At 39.6% G+C, this 22,111-nt stretch overlaps 1 protein-coding gene across 7 annotated transcripts in view; it reads right to left on the bottom strand.

The window, feature by feature from the left end:
* Window positions 1–22,111, bottom strand: part of LOC118233205 (ankyrin repeat and IBR domain-containing protein 1-like) — a 252,676-nt gene that overhangs the window by 150,793 nt on the left and 79,772 nt on the right. For all 7 annotated transcript variants that reach the window (XM_035428618.1, XM_035428620.1, XM_035428621.1 and 4 more), the window contains exons 10-11: window positions 7,026–7,114; window positions 1,081–1,211 (exon numbers count right to left, since the gene is read on the bottom strand). In XM_035428618.1, the coding sequence (XP_035284509.1) occupies window positions 1,081–1,211; window positions 7,026–7,114 (220 nt within the window). The remainder of the gene's footprint in view (window positions 1–1,080; window positions 1,212–7,025; window positions 7,115–22,111) is intronic.

Below are 22,111 nucleotides of genomic sequence, written 5' to 3' on the forward strand. Positions count from 1 at the left end.
AAACCTTCTTATCAGCAAACGCCACGTTTCTACATTCATGTTACCTCGCCCTGTTCTCTATCTAGCCACATACAAACAATTACTACGTATGTACGTTCTGCAACTCCCCATTAAAACATTACATTTAAAATCATGACTCACTCATAATTATAACTACTAGTACTGAACATGAGAAAAGCACATAGATTTCACACGTTACTTAACCCTCCACTTTAACGACTAAGGCTTTATACCGACTGTTAGCTATATATACCGTTCAATAAGGAAACTAAGCTCGCTCATGGTCACTTAATTTACTTCGCACTATAGTCTGTGATCATGTCAACCTTCACCTACATGCCCATTCTGCTAAAAACATATTGTTTCAACTACGCAATTTCATCATTTCTCCTAATTTCTCTCACACTGTTGTTATTTTCTCATATGCAAAGCCTGCTGGGACATATGCGTCTCCTCCTATTCTCCACTATCAAGTTTTCCGGTTCTAGCTTAGCAAAACAGCGAAGAGGATTCCTACCTGCAGATACGCCTATCAAAATGCCTTATAAACCTTACAAACACGAAAAGTGCATCTCCACGAAATAACAGACAACGGAGCAGGACAGAAGGGTACACAAGTTGCGACCTAGGGAGCTCTAATTCTACGGGCTTGCCGATTCTTTTGTCAATCAATGCTCGTTGGATTGCCGTCAAATCCGTGAGTACATACACTGGCCATATTTCACCTGCGTTTCTGATGCGTTTACACTTACGCCACCGCACCCTTTGTCACAGCCACTGTTTTACATATACAGCAATTAGAAACTGCTAAACGGTACACGCTCATCAGACTGTACAAATTCACACAAGGATAGCCATAATCCACAACCGTTTCTTACAGGGTGACTTCGCATTTCTCACTCTCATAATAAAACGCTTTGCAAAAAGAAATTATATCTTATAAAAAACATGTTTTCAACGTACAAAAATGCCAAGTTACTCACACATACAAGACATACACCGTCTATAACTCAAGTTGCAGTAAATGTTTATTCTCGAAAAAAAGACAGGGTGGGGAGGGACCTAAAGACTCCACCTTACCTTGGCACACTGCATGTGGTTGCAGCCTTCATTCTTCTGAATTGGTGACTTGCAGTTGGCACAGGGTTTGGAGTTGGTGAGTAACCACAGGCAATTGGCAGCATCCTCATAAGCTTCACTCACACCAGCCACTTCAGAGGAAGGAGAGAGTAAAATTTTATTAAATTTCCTCACAATGTTGTTCTGGAAACTGTGTACATTTGAATATCAGACTACAGACAAAACAAAAAAAAGTATAAAACCACAAACATCCATACACTAATATTTGGTGCAATATTAGACAAAGGGAAACTGAGTAAACACAAAACACATTTTTAAAATTATTTCATTTATTTAATAAAAAAAGTTATCAAAAACTCATACCACCCATGTGAAAAAATTAATTGCCCCTTTAAAATTAATAATTGGTTGCACCACCTTTAGCAGCAATAACTGCAACCAAACCTTCCACTTTTAATTTCAGGCTTTCACTGCTGTCGTGGAATTTCACGACACTCTTGTCTTTGCAGAACTGCTTTAAGTCAGACAAACTGGTTGGTTTTTGAGCATGAACTTCTCGTTTCAGGTCATGCCACAGCATCTATTAGGTTAAAGTCAGGACTTTGACTAGGCCACTCCAAAACTTTAATATTGTTTCTTTTCAAAGCATCCACATACCATCACACGACCACTACCATGTTTGACTGCTGGTATGATGTTCTTACTGTGAAATTTTGAATTTGCTTTACACCAGACATAGGAAGGGGGCAAATACTTTTTCATCACATGGTATGATGTACACAGGTCACACTACCTCAACTACTACAAACGTTATTTAGGGGCTACCTGAATACTTTGATTTATTTCAGCAAGCTCCTTGTCTACCAATAATCTGGAAGATTGGCTATGGCTCTGAATAAAATACATTCAGTAGAAGCTCCTTTGAAAAGGAATGAAATAAAGAACACATTTCTATCAATCCCTTGATCCTATGGGAATCTCACTCTGTACACATACAGGACATATTTATTCAGAAAAATAGTTTTGGGTTTTCTTTATTCTGTAGTGATTATACGTATACTTCTGATACTGGACAAAAACAAATGTCTTTTTCCAGTCGTACCCCAGGATGCATACAACACCAGGATAAAAGTCTGGACAGGATTGAACAAAGCAGTAAAATTTGACTTGCGTTTTCCAAAGGTGGGCCCAAGTGTCCCCACAACCTCTCCAAATTGGAATATTGCATATATCTTTTTACCCAGCCATATTCCACTTCCATAAACTAATTCCATTGAGGGTGGTACCCTCTAGAACAGGCTTCACTAATTAGTGGACCTAGGTCCGGGTCCAGCCCGAGTGATGGTTCTATCCTGACAGCGAGACATTTCTGATAAATTGAGAAATTAATAATAATGTTGACAGGGCGTTTTTTTAACGGGCGCAGCTTGTCCAGCTTGTATGGCGCTGGCTCAGTGGAGCTGGGAAGCCCCAGACCAATCACATGCGTTATTTAAATCACTTCATGCAACTCAGCCAATCAAAGTGATTGTTTACCGTGTGTTGAAGGAGACACTCATTTTCGAAAGCCTCGCTAGATAGACAGAGAGGGAAACGAAAGCAGGAGCAAGCGGAGAGATGACAAAATGGCTTGCTCAAAAATGAGAAAAGTTGACCGAGAAAATTGAGCGTTCAAGGATGAATGGACAGACCAATACGTCTTCATTCTTCCTGCAGCGATGACCAAACCAGTCTGCCTCATATGTTCCGAGACCGTGGCAATTATAAAATGCGGCAATGTGAAACGCCACTATGAAACAACGCACAGCTCTTTTGAGAAAACATACCCACAGAAGTCAGAGGTGAGGGCACAAAAAATAAACAAACTCAGAGCCCAGTATGATCGGTCCACCAGAACCCTCTCCCATTCATTCACGGCCCGGCAATGTGTAAACGAATGTTCATTAAAAGTAGCATGGATTCTGGGTCAACATAAAAGCCATTTACTGACGGGGGGTTGTTAAGGAGTGCATGAATGCTGTTGCTGAAACATTACTTGAGGGTAAACAAAAAGATGAGCTGTGTGAAAAAATCAAGCAAATCCCAATGTCAGCTTCAACAACAACAACAAAGACTGAAATATTAACAGAGGATGTACTAGCACAGCTTAATGCAGCTATTCAGAGTGCACCATGCATAGCCTTAGCTGTTGATGAATCTACAGATGTAACTGATAATGCCCAACTTTTGGTGTATGTTAGATTTTTCCACAAAGAAAAGAAAGAATTCTGTGAGGACCTGTTAGGTGTAACACCACTTGAGACACTTAAAAGAGGAGAGGACATATACCTGGCCATAAAAGAGATGCTGGGAAAGAGGGTGATAGATCTGAATCAAGTGGTCTCAGTCACCACAGATGGAACCCCTGCCATGGTAGGAAAATTAAATTGGGAGTGAGTAACACTTTGGCAAGGTCTGGCTTATCCGTCTCTCTCTCTCTTTTCTGGTATTTCTAGATGAATTGTTTAATGTTTTGTATTATGTCTTCTGTTGTGTGATTTAGAAGTAGGGTCCCTGCATTCAATAAAGAATGTATGTTTTCAATTCATTAATATAATTGACTGCTTCTTATTGAATTTAATTATTTAATCTTAAAACCTGGTAGAGTTTGTCTGCACTTGTTGGTTGATTCTGCCAGTTTTCTGTAGACTGACCTATCAATGAATATGGCGATTTAATGGATAATTCTCATTTTAAATAATAATAATTAAATTAAATCAAATAATATATATTTTGCATGTAGGTTAAGTGAGGGGTTCTAGCGTGCAATATCACCTGAGTTCAGTATTCAGAGTGCTGAATGTCTTAACAAGGGCATTGATTGTTAGAACCACTGGATTCAAAAAATAAACATATTCTTAATTAATCCTTGCTTGTCCGACAAACCCTAACAAAGCCCACCTCATTCAACAGCTAGAGATGTCACAGCCTTTCTTGTATATATATATTATGGCGCCCCGACCTACATTCGGCGCTCCACGGACATGCGGACATTAGGAGAAGTAATTGATTACAGGTATTTCCCACGTGAAATGCTGGCTTGTTTCCGCGTGGCAGAAGAGCGCACGGGAGAAATGCAGAGCACACCTGGAACCAGTTAAACCTAATGGCCCAACCCCTCTCATAAGGGGAGGAGTGCAGGTGAGAGGAGAGGAGAACAGCTGGCGAGGAAAGCCGCAGAGTGAAGGGAGAAAGACAGGGACTTCACTATGACGCGAACGTAGTTTTTTAAAACTATTAATCCACGCAATATAAAACATTCAGTTTTTTCTTCCCTCTGAGACTACGGGCGCTGTGAGTCCCGTAACCATTTTCATGTGCCTTATCGTTTGCGCCGGATAATCTCTTGGTTCCTGTTACAGACACTGAGGGAGACCTACAGAGGTTTTTTTTTTAATAAGAGTTTTTTTCCTGCTCTTTTTCTGGCACCCCACGAAGGGGAGTTCTGTTCAAAATAAAAGTCCTTCAATTTTTTTGTTCAAATGTGGTTCCTGACTCTCTGTTCCCCGCTAAATACTGGTCACACCCTGCTGCACGGCAGTGTAGCTCACATATGGTGGAGAATGTGGGCATTCTGAGCCTACGCTGCGACGTGTGAACCAGATGAAGGGAACTGAGAGTGGTCAAGCGATGGAGCCCAGGATGGAAGAAGCTCTTGCTGCCATCATGCAGGTGCAGAGCACCCTCCAGAAGGCGGTTACCGAGCTGTGCCAGAAAACACAAAGGGACAAAATGAAGCGGAGCCCCCATGAGATCCTTACCAAACTCACCAGGGATGACGATGTAGAAGCCTACTTAGAGGTCTTCAAGAGGACAGTGCAGAGGGAGCAGTGGCCCCGAGAAGAGTGGGGAGGCATCCTGGCGCCCTTCCTCACGGGAGAAGCACAGAGGGCGTATCGTGACCTGACCAGCCAGGAGGCCAGCAGCTATACTACCACTAAAACAACAATACTAGCTCAACATGGCTACAGTTCACCGGCTCGGGCACAGCGTTTCCACCAGTGGACGTACGACCCTGCTTTACCCGCCCGGGCCCAAGTGGCAGCGCTGACCCGCCTGACCCGCAGCTGGCTGGTGGAAGGAAAGGGAGCTGGAGCGAATTGTGCAGGACTGGTGCACCAGGGCTCTACCCCCAGAGGCAAAGAGGTATGTCACCCAGCAAGGGCCCCAAAGTCGGGAAGTATTCATTGCCTTATTGATGAACCACCAGGTCATGCAGGAGATGATGTGAGCGGGCCGCCCCGAGGCCACAAAGGAAGCAGTTGGCCCCAGTTGACCCGAGAGAGGGAGACAGAGGAAACCCGAGACCTGGAACCGTCAGGAACCAACCACCCTTAAACCCCTGATGGAACGAGAGAGGCAACGCTGTTTCAACTGTGGGGGTGAAGGCCACCTGGCCCGAGACTGCCCTGGAAAAGATGAACCCATGCCCACGGTAGAAACATCCGAGCCCACAGTCTACCCCTGTCGCTACCTCACCACGTGTTGGGCTCATGAAGGGACAGTGGCGCCACAATTTCCTGTGAAAATTTCCGGGAAGGATACGGAGGCCCTGCTAGACTCAGGCAGCATGATCACCCTGGTGAGGCCTGAGTATGCCGGCCCGGAGAGAGGTGAGACCGTTGAGGAAATGCAAGCTTCTATACCATTCCAAATGGTCCTGGTAATTTCTACCATGTTCTAGAGCATTCTAATCAACTATAAATTGAGAACAGCTGGTGCAGTTGTTCTCTAGTCAGTTTCTAGTCAATTGCAAGTCATGGCTAAAACCAAAGAGCTTAGTGAGAACCTCCAGTTGCGCATTGTGGCTGCTCACAAGAAGGGGAAAGGCTACAAAGCCATATCCAAGTGTTTTCAAGTGCCAGTGGCCACAGTGCAAAGCATCATCAAAAAGTACAAAGAGTTACACACTGTAAAAAATCTCAAAGGGCGTGGTAGGAAGCCAAAAGTGACCCCTGCACTGGCAAGAATGGTAGTGCAAGAGGCCAAGAAGAATCCAAAGATCACCACAAAGGCCATCCTGAAGAATCTGAGCAATTCTGGTACTGACATCTCAAGGCAGACACTCCAGCGGACACTGCACAAGGCTGGCCTCCATGGACGCCAACCAAGGAGGACTCCACTTCTCCAAGACAGGCACACAAAAGCTCGCCTAGCCTTCGCCCATCTATTCTGACTCTCCAAGGGGGTGTCATGGCATAGGTCACAGCCTCAGCAGCCCATTCAGAACATTGCTGCTTGCCTGATCCACAGTACATTATCCACAGGCCCAGTCTCTTCAAATTCAAAACCTTGTTGCTAGCCTATCAAGCAGTTAAAGCGACCACTCTGGTATATCATCAAAAGGTCATCAGACCCTACACACCAAACAGATCTTTCCATTCTGCAACATATGGGTGCCTATCCCCACCCCATCACATTCCTCCACTGGTTACCTAGGCATGTCTCCTGTCTGTTCTGGCCCCAAGCGGTGAATTGAGCTCCCCACTATGGTCAGGACAGCAGAAACCCAATCCAAATTTCCAACAAAGATTGAAGATCCACTTCTTCGGACTGCCCTATGTCCCTATTTAGGTATCCTCTTTCATTCTTTTTGAATTTCCTTTTGGGAAAATAATGTTATAGGTATAGCTGTGTTGTTGCATTTACTTTTGTTTATAATACACACTTCTAGTTTGTTTGACTAACATTAGATTTATTGGTAATATCAAGTTTTAGCATTCCTGAGACTAAGATAAATGTTTTCCACTTTTGTAAGACACTCTGGATAAGATTGCCTGCTATACGAAGGTAATGTAATGTAAAGGCACTGAAGGCTGTCAGTAAAAGCCATGTGTTGCCTAATAGCAGAAGTATCAGCAGTTATTGCTCGGTACATTCCCTGCTTCAGAGAACATAAAGCTTACATTCTTCTGGCTTCATCTCAGTCACTTTCTGGAGCCACATCTTCCAGGTTTGACAATCACATGGTTCATGGGCATCTCCTAGACACTCCCTGCATGAAAACAAGAATTTAGAGGTAAATACTGACATTCACAGCAGGAAAACTAAAGGGGTGAGTGGTGAGTTCTGGCTCTGCTTTTGGGGGATGAGGGGTATGGCAGGTACGGCAAAGAAAGTGTCAAAGCTCCAGGATGGAGAATGCTGTTCAAGCTCTGTTGTAGCTGTGCACCTGCTGCAAGGAAGTGAATCACAAAAATGCAGCAATGAAAATAAATAAATATATAAACGCACACACAGCACCAAACAACAAACTCAAACAATGGGGGCTGTTGCCATGTCCAGACATTTCTTTTGTAGTGGCAGCAAGGCTCAGTTGGGGGCCTTTTTTTTTTTTGTTTTTGTTTTTACAAATATGGGGCTTTATTATTTTAAATGTATCCATTATATGTTTCTTTCTAATATCGCCATTATGTTAATTTATTATTAGGAACATTAGAGATGGTTTTATAATTATATGACAACTTCATACACACGATCGCATATCTATTCAAAACGCATAAGGTTCATACAAACGCAATACATAACATTCCTTCACCATACAAAAAGACCATACACATAACTCAGCACCCAACATGCAGAATAAAAACAAGGGAGCCACATTCCATAGATTAGGGCTGTTATCACCTAACGAAACTGATTTTACTGCTTCCGGGGGCCCACCTCTCCCCCTTGCCTAGGGTCAAGCCACAGGCTATCCTTTTGGGCTTGCCCCCTCAGGCACTACAGTAAGGTGATTGGGGAGGTTTATTGCCCGGCAACCGGCCTCAGTAGGCTCCCACCAATCAGCACGGGGCAAAAATTTGACCATATCTCTCCTATCCTAGCATCCCTACATTGGCTGCCAGTCTCTTTTAGAATCGATTTAAAAATTTTACTCATCACATTCCAGGCCAGGTCTGTTATAGCACCGACATACATTTCAGATCTACTCTCCCGCTATGAGCAAACCCGTAGCCTGAGATCCTCGGGCAAAGCACTGTTGGTCATTCCAAAGTCTAGGTTAAAAACAAAAGGAGACCGGGCATTTGCGATTAGAGCTCCTAGACTTTGGAACGCCCTGCCCGAGGAGATCAGGCTCGCTGAGTCGGTGCCTAGTTTTAAATCTCATCTTGAAACACATTTTTACAAGGCTGCTTTTAATGTTTTAGCCTCTTAATACCTTTTCTATTCTTATTTTTATATATTTTTAACATCCTGTTATTTACTATATTCTTTTAACCTTGTATCTGTATCTGTTCCTCTGTTTGGCCCTCTTTCATGCGGCTCCTATTTTCATGTTAATTTATTCATATACTTTGTTTTAATGTGTCCCTTAAGCTGTCGTCTACATCTTGTATTATTTTATTTCTTTTTATGTGTGTAAAGCACTTTGTAACTTTGTTTTTGAAAAGTGCTATACAAAGTTTTTTATTATTTATTATTATTTTCTTTGGCATGGATCCATTTGAAGAAAATATCGGGTGAGTTCGTTTAGTCTTTGAATCCGTCATTATGCTGAGAAATAGCTAAACCATTTTTATTAATAGTATTTGAGTTTCTCTGCAAACGAGCGAAAACACGTTGCTCTGAAATGTGCATTCTCTGCTAAGCTGAGCAATGGATTGGAATACGTGTCTGACGCCTTTTTTAGTTGCGGCGCAGAAGTGCTACAGCTCTTCACACGCGCCAGGCCATCTAAGTGTTACGTCATGCCATCTAAAGCCGCGTTTCCACCGAAATTACCCGGAACTTTCAGTCCCAGGAACTACTTTACCAGGAACTAAAAGGTTCCTTCAGCCAATGGTTGTCTGCGTTTCCACCGGGGTCTAAAGTACCGCGAAGATTAGGCAAATTATCCCACTGACGTATGAAAAAGCAACGTTGTCGTCGGTCCGTCTGTCATATGATTTCTTCCGTAACCCCATACTACCACCGAAGTAGCCTACATTATTTTCTAATAACCGGGACAGCCCGGAGGGGTTTATTCCACTTATACAACAGGTTACCAACAATGACTATATATGGTTACTTTTGTATTTATTGATTTTCATATATCCTCTCAAACACATTCATTATGTTTTTATGCGAACATTCGCTTTCATGTCTTGACATCCGAAGCGACAGAATGCATTCACATTTATATGTATAACTGGCAACAACAGCAGAAAACATGCACACGTTGTAAACAATTTGCCGTTTGATTACTTTCTCGTCGTCAATTCCATATAGGCTAATGGCAAAATGACAAGAATAGAACGAAAACTCGGACTTGCGTGAAAATGTAAATTAGTAGTGGTACAGCCACCGTTTGCTTTCCTTCGAAGTTACTGCTAGCCGAGCAGCGAAGTGTGCCCTCCAGATGCGAACCATGCACCATAAATTAGTCCATAGTCTTCCTGGTCTTTTCGTGGAATTGAAAAATGTCAGTAAAATTACGGCAGTCTGAAAAAGCTAAAGGGAAGATTACTAGAATTAACATGTTAGTTTACGCGGATAAAAAGTGCAGATGGTGATTTCCAGTTTGCTTGTACTGTATCATCAATGTTAATTATGCAGAACTACCGCATACCTCACATAACTGTATCAAACGTTTTGAGTCAATTACAACGGGCTAACAAAGAAAATCCGGAAGAAAATATTCAGCAACCGAATTAATCCGTTTGAATGTTTTGGTAGCCTACGTAATATGCTGTCCCAGCACGAATGCTTAGCATTTTATAAAACGAATACTAAAGCAAGAAAAGAACAGAAGAGCACACGTTATAATTCCAAGACGTTGACAGGCTAGAACCAAAACTAGGCTACTGCGCCACTAGTCGGCTAGCAGTAACTTCGAAGGAAAGCAAACGGTGGCTGTACCACTACTAATTTAAATGTTCACGCAAGTCCGAGTTTTCGTTCTATTCTTGTCATTTTGCGATTAGCCTATATGGAATTGACGATGAGAAAGTAATCAAACAGCAAATTGTTTACAACGTGTGCATGTTTTCTGCTGTTGTTGCCAGTTATATTGGAAATGTGAATGCATTCTGTCGCTTCGGATGTCAAGACATGAAAGCGAATGTTCGCATAAAAACATAATGAATGTGTTTGAGAGGATATATAAAACAGTTACAATCTGACTATTGGCCTGTTATATACTATTTGTTGCATAACAATGGTCCAAGTTCAACTACCAACGACATTTTTGCTTGACAACGGTAAAATATGCCCAAACGGCTGCAGAAGAATATTTCAATTCCAGGTGATTAAATCGATAAAAATCAATAAATACAAAAGTAACCATATACAGTCATTGTTGGTAGCCCGTTGTATATAAGTGGAATAAACCCCTCCGGGCTGTCCCGGTTATTAGAAAATAATGTAGGCTACTTCGGTGGTAGTATGGGGTTACAGAAGAAATCATAGGACAGATGGACGGACGACAACGTCGCTTTTTCATACGTCAGTGGGCTAATTTGCCTAATCTTCGCGGGACTTTAGACCGCGGTGGAAACGCAGAAAACCATGGGCTGAAGGAACCTTTTAGTTCCTTGAAAAGTAGTTCCTGGGACTAAAAGTTCCGGGTAATTTTGGTGGAATGGGCTTAAGTAATCCGACACCGTCGGGTCTAGTTTCTAGTTTCTACAGGGCTTTTCCTATTTTGGCCCAATCAGCACCAAATCGGATAAAGAGCCTCAGGGGAACAACCTACATAAACGCAATATAAATGGGCCCAATCAGATAAACGGTATGGCCGCTGTCAACCGACAAACTTCTCGAACTTCGACAAAGCGAAGTGATGCCACAAAATTGGCAGCAATAAGTCATCAATATTTTATACAATCATCATGATATTCAGTAGATATGTTGGGTGAAGGTATATGAGCATGAGGACAAAACCATTTTAAAAGTGCTCCATAGGGGGCGCAATAGTGCCAATGCTTGGACCCCTCCTAACGCCGCTTGCGGCTTTAATTACTGCAATTATTGTATATACTGCATGTTTGTATATTTGTTAGGTATATTATTATTATGTGACTGTACAGTATAACGGTAGAACCACTCTGCGATAACTTCTGCATGCCTGGAATGTATGTCTATTAGTGCGTGTACTATGCTTACTTCTGTGTGTCTTAACATTGACAATAGTTAACGGCAGTGCTGGTCCATGCTAGCTAATGCCGGTAGTTGCAAGAGTGTTGAGAGTCACAGTAAAGGCAACTAATAGGATGCTAATGGGTCAGCCTCAACATGATGGCTGCCCTCTGGTAGTTTAGCTAGATGGCCTCCCAAGACCCTTTCATTGAACCTACCCAAGATGGCTGTCTAATGCGGTAGGCTCTATGGCTTCATCTGGTGGTGAATAGCAGAAAGGCAGTCAAATGTTAAGCAATTGACCATAGTAACAAGCTAGTACCCATAGATAGATTTTGCTTGTGTAGAATAACAGCAGTGGTGTTCTAATTTACTGTTCATGTCACTCAATATTTTACCCCTCCCCTTTTAGGACCACACCAGTTCACACAGGATCACACCTTATCATAGTAGAGGATTCAGGAAAACTATGCTCAAGACAAAGTTTCTCAGCGCTGGCAAAATTCTATCAAAGAGTTTCGTCATTTTTCAGAAAATATTATTCTTGAGAACTTCTGAGCATGGCTAAGTCATATATTTTCTGATAGACCCAGCTGATATTGTTTTCTGGACTATGTTAGCAGAGCAGAGGAGAATGAAAGCATTGATTATCTGTCTCTGTCTCTATCTATTGAACACAGATAAGATTTCATCCTCAATATGTAAGGATTACTGCTCAAAATATTTTGGTTATGTACTTTACATTTTTAAATTGAGTGTCTTTAAATAGGTTAGTGCTATTTTATCATGAGGATAGTTCACACTGTAATGTAAGCATTCGTTGGTAGCTCAGTCATGCTTATGTTTCAAGCACCTGATCTGACATGAAGCTGGAACATTGCCACATGTTTCAGTGGACAGTTGAATATTGTTTTAATGTCATCCCATCCCCATTCAAGAAAACATTACATACTGTAGAGTACATAAAATCACACAAGAGTTAATGATTACACATTTAGGTATGTGTACCACATTGTGTCACAATGTTTTGCATTATTTTTTAATCTGACATCAATGTTTCATCATAAACATCATAAGAGGCAAATTTATATGTTTTATAATAGACAAAAAGCATTTTACTCATCTTTGTAGAGATTTTGGATATGTTTCTAGACCTAGATATTTTAGACTCCTGTACTGATGGAAAGCTTGTAATTCCCACTTGGAAATGATGCAAACGTGTGTTTCTTGAGTACAAACAGTTGATTTGTAGTGAAATACATGATTATGTTGTGATTTACAGTAATGCACAATTTAGACATTTTGGATAGATTTGGAGACATTGGGTACACTGCTTACTTTTTGCTTCATAGATCTTCAGTAGTTCTGCATATCCACCCTGAGATTTTACACACTTGTGGTCAAGGAGTTTTTGATCCAGGACATGTATAGTTTAACCTGCCATCTATATGCAATCTCTCGTATTTCACTGCAAACTAAAAAAACAAGTTAATTTATTTTTTTGCCAAGATAATTGCATTTTTGGCACTTTATTTCTTCATAAATTATGAATATAAACTAATCTAAAGTAAGTATTGTAAATGATACAAATGTCGTGCTTCATTTAAGCCATTTTCACAGTGGAAATAACAAACTTTGTGTTCTAGGTTTAATAATAGACGATAATCGACAACTTTGCCAAATACAGAGTTCATAAGTGCCATCATTGTCACGCAAGTCGTCTATTTGACAAGCACCCCCTCCCTGCAGTCTCATCTGCAACTACACCCCCAAAGCATGACACACTTAAAAATATACAGTATATATATAATTAAAAAAACACCCTAAAAAGTATAGCTAACTGTAATTACACTTAATTATGGGAGATTGTTAGACATGATAGTGTCTATCTGGGAGTTCATAAAATTGTTCTTTCTCCACCAAATATCTGTATTCCGTCATAGTAACAAGATAAATCCAACAACAGCCCCAAAGGTATGCCAACACTGTGGTTAAAAGCACTGCTCACTGAATAGTGAGACAAGGCTTTTTTGTGTCATTCTACTACCAATATCAGTGACTAAAAATGGAATAAATACACAAACTTATATTGGTTTCACCTGTAAAAATGTCCCTTTCAAGATTTAGTGGTCATTTATTGCCTTGTCTCTTATTTTAAAAAATGTATATTCACATTAGCCAGAAGACACAACTGTTAGCCTTTGCAAATAATGCTAATCACATTTGAATTGGGGGCTAACAACAAGCCTAGCTGTTAGTATGGAATGAAAATGGCATGGAAAATACTTTAAAATACTTCAAATTTACCGTGCGGTGATATGTGCTAGAGGAATGTAACATTTCCCTTGGAGTGGTTATTACATTACATTTATTTGGCAGACGCTTTTATCCAAAGCGACATACAAAAAGTGCATTTCATGGTCATAGACAACTGCTAAACACAGGTTCAGTAAGGTACAATGCTTATTTTGTACAGCTATTTCTAGCCAAGAACACAGTTTAGTTCACACAGTGAACACTATTCAGACCTAACCTCTGCAAAGCCAACTAGGCAGAAGAATAAGCTACAGTATTAGGACCAGAGGTGGGTAGTAACACGTTATATTTACTCCGTTACATTTACTTAAGTAACTTTTTGAATAAATTGTACTTGTAAGAGTAGTTTTAATGCAACATACTTTTCACTTTTACTCGAGTATATTTGCGAAGAAAAAATGTTACTTTTACTCCGTTATATTCGGCTACATTCCGCTCGTTACTTTTATTTTTTACCCATTTTTTACTCAACGCACGTTCTGTTTGTTTCTTTCTCTCAGAGAGACTTCAGCCAAAGAGGCTGACTGGTCTTTGCTTTGGCGCTGTCATAGCCCCACATGACTCCATTTCACCAATCAAACGTAGCCAGTCACAGCACACAGAAGGATGAGTGTGCGACAACAATGGCTGAAACAACGGCGGGTGATTCGTAGGAGGCAGAACACCCCTGGCCTCACGTTCAAACTATGTTTTACTTACAGACTACCAAAAACAGTAGTTACATTATGCGCTGCCTTCTTTGTCTGCCTAGAAATGTTGACATTTCAGCCTACAAGAACTCAACTTCGAACTTGAGAAAATATGTGGCGGTAAGTTGTAGGTTAGTTTTGGCTGTGGATAGCTAACTATTTGACTGAGTGGTCATTTATTGTCTTGGACAATCGGTTTGTGAAATATAAGCGCATTCGTGACGCCTGGGTATCTTCCAAAATAGCTGCGCGTAATACCACACCTGTTGTTTACGTCGTTGTCGCCCTTTTTAGTAGAGTCTGGCTTGATTGACAATTCATTTATTCAGTAGGTGAGAGTATAAGCTTTCTAACGATGTATAACATGTCTCATTTTGCTTTTGGAATAGCGTTTTTTAGGTCAGCGTAACCAAACTTTTTCTTATCATCGCATTCACTTATGCATTCACTCACGAAACGTGGTCAACTATTATTCGTAATTTCTTGGGAAATACTATTATTATTGAGGACTTCTGGGCATAGCTAAGCCGCATGTTTGCTGATAGACCTAGCTGACATCGTTTTCTGGAGCAAAACAGAAGTGGATTGAACTGTATTGTTGATTTACTGTCTCTGTCTCCATCTACTGAACACAGATAAGATTTCATCATTGCTATGTAAGTAGGCTATTATTGTTCAAAATACTTCGGTTATATACGTTATTTTTGAAATTGAGTGTGTTTAAATAGGTTACTGGTATTAATGTGGATATTTCACACTGTAATGTAAGCGTTAGTTAGTAGTGTAATAGTTTTTGTGAAGCATGCAACAGTGATGACGTGAGCGCTGGAACATTGCATAGCATTGCATAGCATACATAAAGTTTGTTTACGCTAAACCGGAAGTTCTGCACATATTCCGCGCAGGGCATCATGGGACTTTGGAATATTGTGGATAAGTGCATCATAAGGTACAATAATGGTGCGACAAAGCATTATATTTTCCACATATAAAGTTTCTGTTTGAATTTGAGCAGGCTCCTCTTTGTTGTGATGATGAGTCTATTTTAATGGATAAATCCCCTATAGCCTCATGGATATTTTTTCTGTCAACTGAGGGTTCACCCCAACAAACTGATGAGGTATACAGACTTAATAGAGTACAACAGAAAGCGAAAATCCTCCTCTTCTGATGAACCTCCTGTGTATTGTTTTATTTAAAGGGATATGATTTAGGCCATATTTGAATTTGCACATGGCTATTTCATATTTTGTTTATTTCTATTGGACAAGCATTTACAATTTTATATTTTGGACATTTGGATTTTTACGTTCATCTTGCTCTGCTTATTTCAACATTAAATCAGATTATATGAAGTAACTCAGTACTTGAGTAGTCTTTTCACTTACTTCACTTACTTTCTTACTCTTACTCAAGTAATTATTTGGATGACTACTTTTACTTCTACTTGAGTCATTATTATTTTAAAGTAACAATACTTTTACTTGAGTACAGTTTTTGACTACTCTACCCACCTCTGATTAGGACAAATACAAATTACCAAAAATGCATTATAAATGGTAAAATTTGTAAAAATGTCATCCCATCAACATGCAACAAAAAATTACAGAAAAAAAAAATTACTGTACAGTACAGAAAAATCATTACAAATGTGAACGATTACTTAGTTAGGTATGTGGACCACAGTGTGTTACAATGTTTTTACATTATTCTTCAATGTGATATCAATGTTTCATATTAAACCATCATAAGGAGCTAATTTATATGCTGTATAATGTACAAATAGCATTTTATTCATGAAGTTTTGAAAAGGTTTTTGGATGCCTTAATATCTTAGACCCCTATACTGATGAAAAGATATTAATTCTCCCTTGAAAATGATAGAAAAGTGAGTTTTAAGAGTCAAAATAGTTAATTTGTTATGATTTACAGCAATGCACTATTTAGACATTTTCGACGATTTGGCTACACCAAGAGACATTACATTACAGGCATTTAGCAGATTCTCTTATCCAGGGCATTTACATTGAATCCATTTATACAGCTGGATATACAGCAATGCAGCAATAGGAAGCAATGCAGGTTAACCTCTTAGCGCACATGCCAAATCTGGCTGATCCTTGCCCACTTAGGGGGTACCCTACTTAAAGCTTTATAACTCCAGATGTGAACAACACAGAGATTTGAAAATGGCTTAAATGAAGCACGACATTTGTACCATTTACAATACTAGCTTAGATTACTTTATGTTCATAATTTTGAAAGAAATAAAGTGCCACAAATCACAAATGCAACTGTCTAGGTAAAAAATCTAAAATGAATTTGCTCTTTTTTAGTTCGCAATGAAACACTGGGAGATTGCATACAGCAGGTTAAAGTACACATGTCCTGGATCAAAAACGTTCATAAAAAGTTCATAAAATCTAAGGGTGGATATGTAGAACTACTAAAGATCTATGAAGCAAAAACTAAGCAGTGTACCCAGTGTCTCCAAATCTACCCAAAATGTCAATGCATTGCTGTAAATCACAACAAATTCACATATTTCACTACAAATCAACTGTTTTTACTCAAGATATTCACTGTTGCATTATTTTCAAGTGGTAAATGCAAGCCTATTGTCAGTACAGTGATCTAAAATAGCTAGGGGTCCAGAAACATACCCAAAATCTCTCCAGAAAGGAACATAATGCTTTTTGTCCATTGTAAAGAATATAAATGAAGCCCTTATGAAGGTTTAAGATGAAACATTGATATCAGATGTATGTATTTTTATACTCTGTACTCTCGTATGATTTCTTGTATGGAGATGGGACGATATGAAAACAATTTTCAACCGTCCACCACGTTTTGGCAATGTTCCAACACTCTCGTCATCACTGTTGCATGCATCACAAAAACTATTACACTACTAACTAACGCTTACATTACAGTGTGAAATATCCACATTATATAATACCACTAACCTATTTAAAGACTCAATTTCAAAAATTACGTATATAACCGAAATATTTCGAGCAGTAATACTTGCATAGCAATGATGAAATCTTATCTGTTTTCCATAGATAGAGATAGAGACAGTAAATCAATGATATATTTCTATCCGCTTCTGTCTTACACCAGAAAACGATGTCAGCTAGGTCTATCAGCAAACATATGGCTTAGCTCTGCCCGGAAGTCCTCAATAATAATAGTATTTTCCAAGAAATTACAAAAAATCGTTGACAACGTTTCGTTAGGTGCAGCATCTTTTACTGCTACCACAGAGTGAATGCGTAAGTGAATGCGATGTTAAACTCGATTACGCTGACCAATAAAACGCTATTCCAAAAGAAAAATTAGACATGTTATACATCGTTAGAAAGCTTATACTCTCACCTACTGAATAGATAAATTGTCAATCAAGCCAGACTGTACTAAAAAGGGCATCAAGGCCGTAAACAACACGTGTGGTATTATGCACAGCTATTTTGGAAGGTACCTAGGCATCACAAATGCACGTATATTTCACAAACGGACCACTCAGTCTCTTCTTTCTTCTTCTTTGTCTTCCAACCGGGGCATTCGCGCCACCCACCAAAATTTATAACGCGAAAGGCCGTCCCTAGAGCAGTTTTTCCGTTCTGGGCTACTGTAGAAACCTGGCAATGCAACATGGTGGCCTCCGTAGAAGAGGACCCACTCCCTATGTAGATATAAAGGGCTCATTCTAAGGTAACGAAAACATAACGATTCTTATTTTCATGGGATTATACACTAATTAAAACATACTTATGAATATTATATTCCATTTCTGCCAAGTCCGTTCCGCTAGATGCCAATAAATTCTACACATTGCACCTTTAATCTTAGAAGGAATCATCTCAAATAACTATGTGCACCTGCTCTGCTATAAATGGAAGATGAATCACTCACCAAAAACATGCTCTTTATATAGATATAAAGTGAGCCCTGCCCTTTGCGGGATCATGTCGAAATTGACAAAATAAATATTTTTCTCACATGATGTAACCTATGTATGTTGGTTTTTATTTTGTTTTGAGGTTGTAGATCATGAAATAATGGCAAAAGAAAGCAATCATATCAAATCAAGCATAACATAACACAAAATAACAGGTCATTCAACACAACAATGCCCACTCATTCAACACAACAATGCCCACAATTTGTTAATTACACCTGGTGCTCTGATTACCTACAGGCTAGATAGTATCTAACACTGTATGACGCCCTGGTCTTGACAACCCCCCTGAGTTTCTGCCTATACTACATGACCTGACAGGCTACTCACCACATTTACTACTTTCTGCATGATGAAATGCTTCCTAATGTCTGCGTGGAATTTGCCTTTTGCTAATGTTCATTTATGTCCCCTTGTTCAACTGCCAGAACTCAACTCTGGTACCAATCCTCTTCTAGTTAGCTTTGATAATCCCCTTTATGAATTTAAAAACCTCAATCAAATCACCTCTAAGTCATCTTTTACTAAGCTTGAAGAGATTAAGCATCTTAAGTCTTTCTTCTAAGCTTTTACCATTCATACCAGGAAACAATTTGGTTGCCCATTTTCAGGGCTTCTATATCTTTCTAGATGTACGGCCCCCAGAACCGCACACTAATACAGTTGAGGCCAAAAGTTACATGCACCTATGCTAAATACACTCAAACAAAATTTTTCACAACTCCACTCATTTCATGTTAACATACATTTCCTGTGTTAAGTCAATTAGGGCATCTCCTTTATTTCCATATAAGATCATTTCAAAATAATAGCTAAGAGACAGATTTATTTCAGCTTTTGTGTACTATATCAGATTTTCAGTGGGTCAAAAGTTTACACACACTTTGTTAGTATTTGGTGGCACTGCCTTTTAATTTCGTAACTTGCACCAAACGCTTGGGATAGCCTTCCACAAGCTTCTCACAATACTTTGTTGGAATGTTTTCCCATTCTTCCTGACAGAAGTAACTCAGTCAGGTTTGTGGGCTTCCTTGCTCAGACAGGCTTTTTCAGTTCAGTCCACAAATTTTCTATGGGATTCATGTCAGGGCTTTGTGATGGCCACTCCAATACTTTCACTTTGTTGTCTTTAAGCCATTTTGTTACAACATTGGAAGTTTTCTTAGGATCTTTGTCCTGCTGGAAGAACCAGTTGCGAACAAGTTTGAACTTTCTAGCTGTCTTGAGGTGTTGCTTCAGTATTTCTAGATAATCCTCATGATGCCATCTATTTTCTGAAGTGCACCAGTCCCTTTTCCAACAAAACACTACCACAACATGATTCTGCCACCCCCATACTTCACAGTTGGGATGGTGTTCTTTGGATTAAAAGCCTCACCCTTTTTCCTCAATACATAGCGCTGATCATTATGGCCAAACAGTTCAATTTTAGTTTCATCTGACCAGAGAACTTTCCTCCACAAAGCTAGGAGGAAACTTCATTCTGGCTTTTTAATGCCGGTCTTGGAGTAGGGATTTCTTCCTTGCACGACAGCCTTTCAGGCCATGGCGATGTAGAATTCTCTTAATGGTGGATGCAGATACTTTGGTACCTGATGCCTCCAACACCTTCACCAGTTCCTTTGCTGTTGTCTTGGGGTTCAGTTAACCCTTTCAGACCAAAGTTCGTTCAGCCCTGGGAGTTAATTTGTGCCTCCTTACTGAACAGTGTCTGTGTGGTCCCAAGATCTTTATAGACTGTTTAAAGAGATAGTCAACTTGGTGTATGTAAACTTTTGACTCACTGGAATTGTGATATAGTGAATTAAAGGTTAAATAAATCTGTCTCTAATTGATTGTTTTAAAATGATCTCTGATGTGAACAAAGTAGATACCCAAATTGACTTGCCAAAAACAAATGTATGGTAACATGAAATGTGCAGAGTTGTGAAAAACTGAGTTTGAATATCTTTAGCCTAGGTGTATATAAACCTTTGTAAATGCATTGCATAAAAGAAGTATAACTTCTTTGGATTTATACTCTTAGTACTTTTGGCTACATATCCCAGCATCCTGATGGCCTTTTTTATTGCGACAGCACAATGCCTAGAACCTGAAAAGCTGTGATCAATCCGTACTGTACTGTACTTACAAAGTGAGTACATTCCAATTTTGTCCCTCTCATAAAGTAATCTTGTCGTATGTTTTTATTTCCTGCTAGTAGAACTTTGCATTTAGCTATATTCCCAAAGATGCCTGCTCAGATAATATCCCTCCTACTACTCTTGATGTTCTACCTTGTAGCCAGTTCCAAACCCACTCTGAAATATCTCCTGTAAATCCTACTGTCTTCATTTTGCTAATAAGTGTCTCGTAGTACCTCATCAAATGCTTTTTGGAAATTTAAATATATAATATCATCATTGTTATAGTCAAAGCACTTGGTAGCTCCTTCATAGAATGCCAAAAGGTTTTTCAGGCATGACCTTCCCTTGCGAAAACTATGCTGACTATCCCTTAGGATGTTGTTATTTTCAAGAAACAATTCATCTCAAATGATAGATTCCAGTATTTTACACATGACGCAAGTTAACCTGACACGCTTGTAGTTTCCTGGATCAGTACGGTCCACTTTCATATATATTGGTATTATATTACCTTGCTTCCACCCCTGTGGTATTTATCTTTCTAAAGACTAAAAATAAAGTCTAAAATTACCTTTCAGTGGTTTAATGCCAAACTCACCAAACTCTTTGAGTATACTTGGGTACGTGGACCTGCATTATTGGATGTACATAACTGTGACGGTTATTGTGTTTTATTATTAATGTAAACGTTCTGTATGTTCGGTTAGCTCTAAGCCATCCACCGCACTGCGTTAGTTTTAATGTATGTCACGCACAAAACATATCTTGCATGTGATCTATTTTAATTACTAACCAGTCATAACACGGCATGTTGATCTCTATAAAACACACACCGATATCCATATATCCATTATCCTTTATCTGTTTGGTACGCTTCATGTGCCATTGTTTCTTCACTTGCTTTGTCTAGATTCAAAAACCCCTCCTTTCATACTCCATCGTGTTCCTTTGTTCCCGTGAACACGTGTCCACGGTACACAACCCCGACCTAGGAGAACAGCCAACACTCCTCACACGCGCACACAACACCTACACACATGTGCACTCACACAGTTTATTACATCATTGTAGGGAATTGTGCTTTGCCTTTTCGGTACTTTGTGTTCAATAAACTTTATTATATTTACACGGTTGTCTGTATTTATATTACTCTTGTGTTGAATTGAGTCAGACGCTGCTAATCCAAAGAATTTAGAATACCTTCACCTCTTAGCTGAATCATTTATATTAGTTTGGTATTAGCTGAACATGATATTATGATTTGGTTAAGATTGACTATAATGTGTAATTTTAATAATAATTAATTTAATTTACATAATAAAATTAATAAATTAATTACAATTTATAGTTTGTATATTTAATTATGAGACTGATTATTATATGCTGGTGCCACATGTGAGGATATTGATGTATATCTTCTACATTTTGGTGCCCCACTATGAGAAGTAGCGGCATGTCCCCTACAACCCTCTTAAGTCACTTTTCCACCGCATGGTACCGGCTCAACTCGACTCGACTCTACTCGACTTTTTTGGTTTTCCATCGGACAAAAGTTGTGGATAGTACCTGGTACTTTTTATCGTATCACCTCTGTCGAGGTTCCAAGCAAGCTGACGCGATACCAAAAGGTGACGTGAAAACACTGCAGACCACCATTTCATACGGCAGCGGCGCTATATGATGACCAGCTACATTGACGGGGGTACTATCTGCAGTGGAAAATGAAGTACCTGGTACCAACAGCGAGTAGAGTCGAGTCGAGCTGAGCCGGTACCACGCGGCGGAAAATCAACTTTAGCTTCCAGTAGTTCTTTAACCTTAGGATGCACATTGCAATATTC

This window comes from Anguilla anguilla, chromosome 8 (assembly GCF_013347855.1).
Source record: "Anguilla anguilla isolate fAngAng1 chromosome 8, fAngAng1.pri, whole genome shotgun sequence".
NCBI classification, from domain to species: Eukaryota; Metazoa; Chordata; class Actinopteri; order Anguilliformes; family Anguillidae; genus Anguilla; species Anguilla anguilla.